The sequence below is a fragment of the Dromiciops gliroides genome, chromosome 3 (genome assembly GCF_019393635.1).
Source record: "Dromiciops gliroides isolate mDroGli1 chromosome 3, mDroGli1.pri, whole genome shotgun sequence".
Classification (NCBI taxonomy): Eukaryota; Metazoa; Chordata; class Mammalia; order Microbiotheria; family Microbiotheriidae; genus Dromiciops; species Dromiciops gliroides.
Window position 1 is genome coordinate 40,361,798 of NC_057863.1, and position 10,507 is coordinate 40,372,304.

Sequence of the window (10,507 nt, forward strand, 5' to 3'; positions counted from 1 at the left end):
GCTCCTTGAGAACAGGGACTATGTTTTGCTTTTCTTTTTTACCCAGAATTTAGCACAGTACCTGGTGCATCGTTCAGTTATTCAGACATTTTTCATTCATGTCCAACTCTTTGTGACTGCATTTGGGGTTTTCTTGGCAAAGGTACTGGAGGGAGTCACTTGCCATTTCCTTCTCCAGCTCATTTGACAGATGAGGAAACTGTGGCAAACAGGGTCAAGTGACTTGTCCAGGGTCACATAGCTAGTAGTGTCTCCAGCCATATTTGAACTCAGGAAGATGAGTCTTCCTGACTCTAGACCTGATACCCTATCCACTTCACTACCTAACTGCCCCCTGGCATGCAGCACAATTTAATAAATGTTTGCTTCCTAACTGATAAGGTAGTGATGCATAGAATGCACCTCATGGAATGTGGTTCCACTGATCAAAAGCAAAGTGCTTGGGGGCAGCTAGATGGTTCAGTGGATAAAGCACTGGCCCTGGATTCAAGAGGACCTGAGTTCAAATTCAGCCTCAGACACTTGACACTTAAGAGCTACCTAAAAAAAAGAAAGAAAGAAAGAAAAGAAAAGAAAAGAAAAGAAAAGAAAAGAAAAGAAAAGAAAAGAAAAGAAATCATTTAAAAAAAAAAAAGCAAAGTGCTCAGCATTCAATCTGGTTCAATCAAGGGAAGGTTCATTTGGTAACTCTGGAAAAGGTCACGCCCCTCCATGGCACCATGGTCCTTGGGCCCCATCAGGAAAGTCAGTGAAAAGAGCAAGCAAAAACCAACCCGTTTTCCCTTCCAGGCAGCATGGCATAGTGAACATGGAAGTAGCCTTGAAGTCTGGGATGCCAGAGCTCAAGTCCCATCCCTGATACATGCTGACTGTGTGACCCTGGGCAACTCTCTAAAGCCATAGGTTGAAAATCCAGTGCCATCATACTTTGGCAAAATTTCCTCTTCAGTAGCTTCTTACACCAATAAAATTATATATCCTGACTACAAAGAAAAAAAAAACATCTCTTTTTTCCTTAGCCCCATAAACTCTAGGACAGAATTAACCATGATCCATGCTAAGGCCACAAGAACTTCACTCAATCCACAGGCTCATCTCTTCAGTGGACAGTTGGTTCAGTGAAAAAAAAAAAAAGAGAAAAATTGTTTAGCATTATATAAACTAGGAAGGGACTGGAAAACAGGTTTTTTTTTTCCTCACTAACACAAGGAAGGAGAGGACATCAAGGAACACACAAATAAAAAAGTAATATTTTTTCTTAGAAAAATGTAAAATGTTGGGGGCAGCTAGGTGGCACAGTGGATAGAGCACCGGCCCTGGAGTCAGGAGTACCTGAGTTCAAATCCGGCCTCAGACACTTGACACTTACTAGCTGTATGACCCTGGGCAAGTCACTTAACCCCCATTGCCCCTCAAAAAAAATGTAAAATGTTCAATTAATTTGCTTTTAAAATTAAGAAGCAGGAACATGAGATTTGATTCAGTAAATATAGTAAGTGCTGTTTCTACTTGATAAAGGTATCAGGGTTAAGCATCTTGTTAATTGTGGTGGAGAAGGGAGGATTCTATCCCTTACCTGCAAAATAATGAAGTTCCATATTATGACCAATTGTTAGGGGAAAGAAGAGAAGAGGAAAAGTAAGAGAGGGGAGAGGCGAAAGGAAGATATACTAAAAGGAAGAGGAAAAGTCAGCAGGAGAGTCAAAAGACAGGAGGGAGGGAGGGAGGGAGGGAGGGAGGGAGAGAAAGACAGAGAGAAGTTGGGGGGGAGAGAGAGACAAAGACAGGGAGACAGAGACATAGAGACAGAGATAGGCAGAGAAAGAGATACAGAGAGAATGAAAGAACATAGGAGGGAAAGGGAGAAAGAGAGAATGGGAAAGAGATAGAAATCGAGGACAAGAGAGGGAGGGGAGACACATAGAGGAGGAGAAAAAGGAGGGAGAGAGAAAGGAAGGGGAAAGGAAGAGATGGGCATGGAAGGGAGAAAGAGAAGGAGGATGGGAGAGAGGAGTGGAAAAGGACAGAAAAAGAGAGAGGAAGGAAAAGAGAAATGAGAAAGGGGGAGAGAGACAAGGGGAGAGAGAGACAGAGAGAGAAATAGAGAAACAGAGAGGGAGGGAAGGGAGAGAGAGAGAGGAGAAACTAAAAGGTGGAGCCTCTCAGGCATGTCAGTTGAGTTAAATAGTTCTTACCCTGCCCTGATGCTCATATGGGCCATGCTCACAGCAAGTTATCATGTATGTTAAAAGGCTCATTAACCACACTCCACAGGTCTTGGGAACACTCTTTAGCATTCACTAGGGAGTGTCCATTCTAAATGGCATACCTGAAGTAGCCCACCAGAGGGACACTGGACTTGCTTTCTAAAAGTAATACAGCCAATAAATTACCATCACCCCAAAGGCTAAACAAAAGCCAATTCAGAACCAAAGTTACTCTTCCTCTGGAACAGTCAAAACAACCAGTCAGTGGTTTGTTTTTTTTGCATTTGAACATGGTTGCCTTGGACACTTTAGGACCACAGACACAGAGCTAGACAAGACCTTGGAGATTATGCAGTCTGACCCCCCCCCCATTTTATAAGTGAGGAAACTGAGGCTCAGTGAGATTAACTGGTGTGCTGATCTCATGCAAGCAGCAATAGAACAAGGTTTTAAGCCCAGAGTCTCTGACTCCCAGTCATGCCATGCACTGTCCTTGGCCTGTAGTACAATTGAAGGAGAATTGGACAAAAACCACTTGGGCTATAGGCCTGCCTGTAACACTAACTTGCTATGTGATCTTGGGTCAGTCCCTTCCCATCTCTGCTCCTCAGTTTGCTTACTTGTCAAAGACAGGGTTGGACAACATCATCTGGAAGAGGTTCTTCAGCACAGTGATTCTCTATTCACCCAGTGAGGACTAGAATGGAAGTACCAAACACCTGCTTGTGACAAAAAGCATTCATTTGGAGAGTCATGTGAATTAAATCAATAGTCAAAAGGTAGACCTATTATATAACACATTTTCCCCTGCAGTCTTGATCATTTTAGAACAGAATTATCCCCTGGAAATTCTAACAATAAAGATGCTATTGTCAAAGAATGAATTGGACACTGGTGTTGCTTCATAATAACTGACATTTAGCACTTTACACACAGAATCTGATTTGGTCTTCACAACAAGCCTGTAAGCAGACATATAATTATACCCATTTTACATGTAATCCAGAGCCCAGGACCACCTAAGTTCTGGTCTCACATTAACTAGGTTGAACTGAAGGGACTGACCTGAAAGGTCAAGATTCTTTGGTGTAATATACCCCTGTAGAGAATTTACTCTATGAAATGTCTGCATATTCCTGTCTGGTTTCCACACATGTGGGTAACAGGATCTTCAATTCCTACAAAAACACTCAAGGTAACAAATGCATATAGAGAGAGGAGAGCCTTCATTTTGCCCCACAGAAAATGCAGAATGTGCACATTATTCTCGGGAGCCAATAAAGAGATACTGAAAACACCAAAAGCTTTCCTTCATAGCATCTTATACAGACCCTTCCAGTATTTTACTACCATCCTATGGTTTAGACTCCACCTGAAAGAAAAACAGAATTTGAAACTATCGGACAGGCAGTCCCCTTTCCATTGTCTGAAAAACTCCCAATAATACTAAGTAGTCTTCTTTTCCCTTGCTTTGCCCAGACAAGTGGCCCAAGAGCCCAGAAGGATCAGAGAGATCCAAAAATCTTTGCTTCCCTTCCCCCAGACTGCCCACTTCCCAGACGCCTGTTGGTGGGATAAGGATACAGAAGAAGTGGGTCTCAGAAAACCAAAGACTTTCCTCTCCCCTTCCCCAGCACCTACTGCCCAGTTCCCACCAGGGACTGAACACATTTCTCAGCTGGATACTGGTTTTCTCTTCCCTGCTCCCCCACCCTCCTGGAAAAATCTATCCCTACTGAAACTAAAGATAACTCAGAACCTCACTCTATTCCAACCCTTGCGCCCACTAGTGTCCTTCTGCCAGCCATTGGTGAGGGATATGGCTTTCCAGTGATACCAGAGGTCCACTAGTTCTCATCACCTGCAATGCAGTTGTGCTAGCTCCTCTATTTTGAATGTTAGTTGCTTCAGAACAGAAGCTGTCTCACTTTTCTATTTGTATCCCTAGAACTTATACATGTGCTAGGCACATGGTGGATATAAGTACTAGACTTATCATTTCACCAACATGGGAAACTTCTGAATGAGGAATCTCTCTAAACGAAGACAAGTCAGCTTCTTCTCTGAAACTTTGAGTGTTAGAGAGTTGCTTAAAGCACTCAGAGATTGTGACCTGCCCAGAGTCACACAGTCAGTATGCTAAAGATGCGGGATCCTGGCTCTAAGGTTGGGTCTGTAGTGACCATGTCACAGCTACCTCATAGTAAATCCTTAATGGATGTTTTTCACTCTCTTCCTATGTCCTAGTCTTAAGTCTCTTACTGCTCCATCCTAGCAAATCATCTGAGTCACTGGAAACCAATCAGGAGTTGTCTTTGCCTTCTTACTAATGGTCACATCCACACATTTTAGGGAGAAGGACTCATCACGTGTTTTAAATACTGTGCTGAAAGCTCATCCAAAATGACTTAAAGAAACCTCCTTGTTCAATCTCCTCCTCTCATCACAAAGAGACAAAGAATGTGAGGCTCAAAGAAATTCACTTACACATCCATTTACATACACATGTATATGATGTATAATACAATTATACATACATTTACATTATACATTTATCAAGCTCCCCCTATGTATAAGGCACTGTGGTAAGTGCTGAGCATACAGAGACAAAAGCAAGAGTCCTTGCTCTCCATGAGTACAGATTCTCCTGGAGAAATACAACATATATACTAATAAGTAAATATAAGGTAATAACAATAAGAGCCAGCATTCCTACACCACTTACTACGTGCCAGGCACCGTGCTAAGCATTTTACAATTACAATCTTATTTGATACTTACAACAGCCCTTCAGTGTAGGTGCTGTTATTATGTCCAGTTTACAGATGAGGAAACTGAAGTAAATGGGTTAAATGACTTGCTCAGGGCCACACAACCAGGAAGTGTCACATTTTAATTCAGGCTTTCCTCACTCCAAGCCCAGTGCTCTATCTACTGCACCAATTAGCTCTGTGTATATGTGTGTTATGTATGTGTGTGTGTGTGTGTGTGTGTGTGTGTGTATATATATGTAATAAATATATACACACATATATACAGGATGTATGTAAACATATGTAGATACACATGCACAAGATATATGTAGATATACAAGAGATATAGATATATACAAAAGATATATATGAAGTAAATAAGAATGATTTTCAGGGAATAGGGAAAGACAGGCACCAAAGCACTAGCAAGTAAGGAAGATCCCCAAAGGCCTCTTGTTGGCATTAGCATTTGAAATGAGCCCTTAAGAGAGTTAGAACTTCCAAGAAGGGAAGGAAAGGGAAGGTTTGTACATAGTAGCAGAGAAAGGAGACCGCATGTTGTTGAAGGGGGATAGCAAGTAAATAAAGCGAGATGACTCGAATGTAAAATGTATGCTGGGGAAGACCATGGAATCAGACTGGAAATTCCCAAGATAGATTGTGAAGGATTTCAAATTCCAAACAGAAGAGTTTAGATTTTACCCAGGACACAGAGGGAGTTCCTGAAGCTCCGAGGACATGGTCAGATCCTTGTCCATAGTCCCACTGAAGAAAATCTTGAGCCCAAGCCCTCCTGAAGCCCAGTGCTCATTCCCACTACCCCTACAAACTCTAAATCTATGGTCATATAATCAGACAAGGGGGGTAAAAAAGAAATAATGCATCTCAGCGAGCCTCCCTCCATTTCTTTACAGTGTTCTTACATACCCAAGTGTGGCAAGAATTTCGAAGAGTCCTTGTCCGTGGTGAATGTGGTGATGGAGAACTTCAGGAAGTACCAGCGTTTCTCCTGCTTTTCCGACCCATCTGGCATCCAGAAGAGCGTCATCTTAACCAAACTCTACAGCTCCAACGTGCTGTTCCATTCACTCTTCTGGCCCACGTGCATGATGAGTGGGGGCGTGGCAATTGTGGCCATGGTGAAACTCACGCAGTACCTCTCCTTGCTTTGCGAACGTATCCAGCGGATCAACAGATAGAGGCCAGGCCAGCCGGGACAAGGGTTTTCTTTAACGTGCAAATACTGGTTTCTCTCATTCTTCACCAAAGAACCTTAAGTTTGTAACGTGTCGTCTATTATGAGTTCCTTATTCGATTCCGATCCATAGAGCAATAATGCAGCTGCTGTTTGATATGCAAATGTGATGTTTCTATTCTGTAGAAGACGGGGTGGAGGATCCCCACAGTTTGGTGTTGGTCGTTTTCATCCTCTCGGTTCGTTCGCTCGTTCGTTTGTTTTCCTGGTGACACTAGCACTTCCTTCTCCCCTTCCACCAAGATAGGATGCAGTGTGAATCATTTGTCAAGCTTTGTCAATGAACGTGGTGTGGTATATTCTGTGTTCGGAGTCATCCTCTCTCTCACTCTCCCAGAGACATCTCTGCAATGTATCTTGTCATTCATTGTTTACCAAAGCTGCAGCCAAAAAAAAAAGAAAAAAGAAAAAAAAATTCCTTTTCTTTTTCTCCAAACTGAACCCTCTAGCAAAAGATGGGACCAGGATACCTTCAGCAAGGGTATTCACCATTTTCCTTGTATTGCTACCATATCACTGTAAAGATGAAATAAAAGTGGTCACCTATATTTTTTATTATTTTTTACTCAAAACAACCATTAGCTTTTTAACAATTGAAAATGTCTCACTAGTCACATAATTGTAACCACTATATGTCTTTTAGGGAGAAAAAGAATAGCTTTGATCCCAGTCATAGACCTGCTAAGAGGGGAGGGGATGATACCAGATAAGGGCTGCCTGTCCTAAGATTTGAGTGAATGGTGATGGTCACCCATAAGGTCGGACTTGAGTGCACAGATGTTGGCACTGGAAGTCTCCCTTCCTATTAATTGTCAACATCTCTCAAGGGAGCTGTTCAACAGCATGCACCATTTTGGACATTAACATGCTGTTAAGTAGGTAAAGCTTATTGGAATCCTTTCTTAAAGAGGAGATGTGTCAGAAAGAGATGGTAAAAGATTTGTAGGCAGGCAAGAGAATGTGATATCTCTTACTTGATCTGTTTTCTCTGTGGGGATCTTAAAGCAATGTGCTCAGAATATTTCTCTCCTCTGCATATTTTATTTTTCTATTTACAATCCCTTCCTTTTGTTATATTTTATAAGCAGTCTCAACCTTTTTTCTTAACTGACTCTTGAACTGAATAATGGATTTGAGATTGTATCTATTAGCACCCCGATTAATTACTGTGTTCTGGGAAATCAATGAGAGATTGATTCTAAATGAGAACATCCTGCTTCCCCTCCCCTCAAGCCTCAGTAACAGAACAGAGAGAAAACACCATCTTCAATCAGTCTCATCCATATTTAAGTACTTTTTTGTAATATAGTATTGAAAACTTTTTAGCTAATACAAGGTTTTACAAATCATACTTGTGGAGTGAACAGTCAAATTAATCTGATGAGGTGGAAAATAATCTTCAATCTTGTAATCCATAGTTTGACTTTTCTTAAGCAAATAAATCCCTGGGGTATAATCAAGGTTCCAGTGTATAATTAAAAATAAAAAGAAACAAATTCTGTTAAAGCTGCCAGGTTTGAAAAGCTCTTGTATTCTGAGTTCACAAACAAATTTTTAACCACTGAAAAGTGCCAAGAACCTATGGATTTATAGAGTTGACTTTTTTTCATGGTTGATTAATAAAAGCACTTTTAAGACATAACAGAGGGGCAGCTAGGTGGCGCAGTGGATAGAGCACCAGCCCTGGAGTCAGGAGTACCTGAGTTCAAATCTGACCTCAGACACTTAACACTTACTAGCTATGTGACCCTGGGCAAGTCACTTAACCCCAATTGCCTCACTAAAAAAAAAAAAAAAAAAGACATAACAGAGCCATAACTAGAAATTTAGAGACCCAAGGTAGGTACCATAAACAGCACCTAGAGTTAGAATCATGAAGCACACACAGTGCCCCACCCTCCACAGCTGACTAGGGGAAGGAGGTGAGGGGATGCCCTAGGACGATAACACAAGGCTGCTACTAGAAAAGCTACCATGGTGGGGGGAAGGCTAAAGGGGGTGGGGGGAAAAAACAAAGGAGAGAAGAAGAGGAACTTACAGTTTCCAGCTAGTCATTTCCTACTTTATCTAGTGCTCTAAGAATTATTAAGAAAGTTCTAGTGTTACTCTGTTGCTAAAGGACTGCACATATGAAAGAACCCTCTAAATTTATCACCCTGGATAATGTTCCAGTTATCCCACCCTGGTTGTGGCTCTGATCTCTGTACACACACACACACACACACACACACACACACACGTGAATAGAGTTGGGAAATCAGATTGAACACTTTGATCACACAGAAAGGACAACATAGTAACAATAGATGAGAAATCTTTATGACTCTAAAGCAAAAGGGGGGCTCAGAAGAATGCTGTGCTCTTCTATGAGTGGGCCAAGAGTAAGTGAGATGTTGGTGATATTGAAAGAAGAATTCTCCTTTAAGGTTTGTTTGGTGTTTGGTTTTGGGTTTGGTTTTGGTTTTGGTTTTTGGAAAGAGTTTCCCAACTCGTACTTCAAGTCAATATGAAGTGTTCTCCAAGCAATGACACCAAAAAAGAAAGTCCAGATGGGCTAATGTAGCCTTACTTCATACTAATTCCAAGGAGTTCCTTCCTCTTCTAGGAGTTAGTTGGCTGGAAGAGACAGCATGGGTAGAACAAAAGAGTAGTTTACTATGCTATGGAAATAGCCATTGTCCTTGATATGAATGCCTTCAGTCAATCAGCAAATATATATTAAGCACCTACAATGTACCAAGCATTATGTTAGATGTTAGCGATACATAAACAAAACCTAAATCTTTGTCCTCAAAAAGTTTGCATTTCTGTGGCATCTTATAGATAAAAGAGGTACCAAGGATACTTTAAAAGAGTGAAGGAAGTACAAGGAACTACACCATATAATGAACTAGAATCAGGGTTCCAGTCTCAGGTTTGCCTCCAATTACATACATGGGCCATCTATAAAATGGATTTTGACCATGTGCCACAGTGAATAAAGGGCTAGCCTCAGAGTCAGGAAGATTTGTGTTCAAATCCTTCCTCTGACAAATACTGACTGTGTGACCCTGGACAAGTCTCAGTTCCCTCCCCCCAAGACTAGCAGTTTTAGAAAAGGTGTTGGCCTTCATTAATAGAGGTAAATTCCTCTCCTAGAAATTCCCTATACCAGTGAAATTAGAAAAAAGGTGAGGGGGGAGTCATACTTGATCATCTATTCCCTTTTGTTCTAAAATCCCAACATTCTAAGTGGGCTAAGAGGCTGACTATATAGAACTCAGTCCTTTAGGACCATGGAGATCTAGGGGTTCAAAGGCAGGCTTCTATGTCCCATTCTCAAATACTTGCCTAAATTTCAGGGCACACGGTGTTCATTTTATCAGCCAGAAGCAATGTGTGGACCTCTTCATGATTCCATAGTGCTGACTCTCCCACACGAGATGTCTGAGATTCCAAATTACTTCCATTATTCAGTCCCCACATCCTATCTAATACTTCATTGATTTCCACTTCCCCAGACGCAATCATCTCAAAACCCAGGGGGGAAAAATTGTAAATACATCAGTGACTGTTAGCAAATGGTTTAAGAAAAATGAGATGGATCTCCAAAAAGCCACCGGCCAAATGTTGACTGACTATAATGACTGGAAGAGGTAATGATAAAATAGCTCTTAGACTGAGTGGCTGACATTTGGAGGGCCAGAATGCCCCCCTACTTTCTGACGACAATGAAATCAAGTGTCTGCATGTGACGTGGACACCACATATCTTCCCACATACCTGGCTGTAAACACTCCACCAGCATTCCTGTGAGTGACGCATCTTGACACTTAACTGTAGGCTAGAATCATCTCAGTGACATTAAGAAAGAGATCTGTGGGATGGGAAAATAACTTGAGTAATTGGATGAAGCCAGGTTAAAAAAAAAACAATAATTAGAAAGGAATACTCAGTACTAAATTTGGAGGGGGAACATCCCTCACCCCTGAAAAGTAAGTTCCTCGCATGTAGTTTAGGCAATTAAAAGGGGGAGAAGGATATATGAGTAGAGGCAGAGGAGGGCTCTTTTTCTTCCCAAGGGTCACTATCTTCCTTTTTGTTTTCCTTTATTCTAATTTAACAAAGCAAGGTGAGATTCTGTGTTTCATAGCATCAGCTGCCTGTCTAGTCTTCTCTATACATATTTGGACCCAACCTATGATCTCATTGGCATAGGAAATTCCTGATAAAAGAACTCTACCAATACAAATTAGCAGCTGTTCTGAAACTTAATCTTAGTGACTAGAATACTTACTGGTTAAGTGACTTGT

General features: G+C 41.4%; 1 protein-coding gene across 2 annotated transcripts in view; it reads left to right on the forward strand.

Annotated features, from left to right (window-relative positions):
* The window catches only part of KCNMB2 (potassium calcium-activated channel subfamily M regulatory beta subunit 2), a 325,777-nt gene extending 318,101 nt beyond the window's left edge, over nt 1–7,676 (forward strand). For both annotated transcript variants that reach the window (XM_043996333.1, XM_043996332.1), the window contains exon 5: nt 5,875–7,676. In XM_043996333.1, the coding sequence (XP_043852268.1) occupies nt 5,875–6,159 (285 nt within the window). In that variant the 3' untranslated portion in view covers nt 6,160–7,676. The remainder of the gene's footprint in view (nt 1–5,874) is intronic.
* The last annotated feature ends 2,831 nt before the right edge of the window (nt 7,677–10,507 follow it).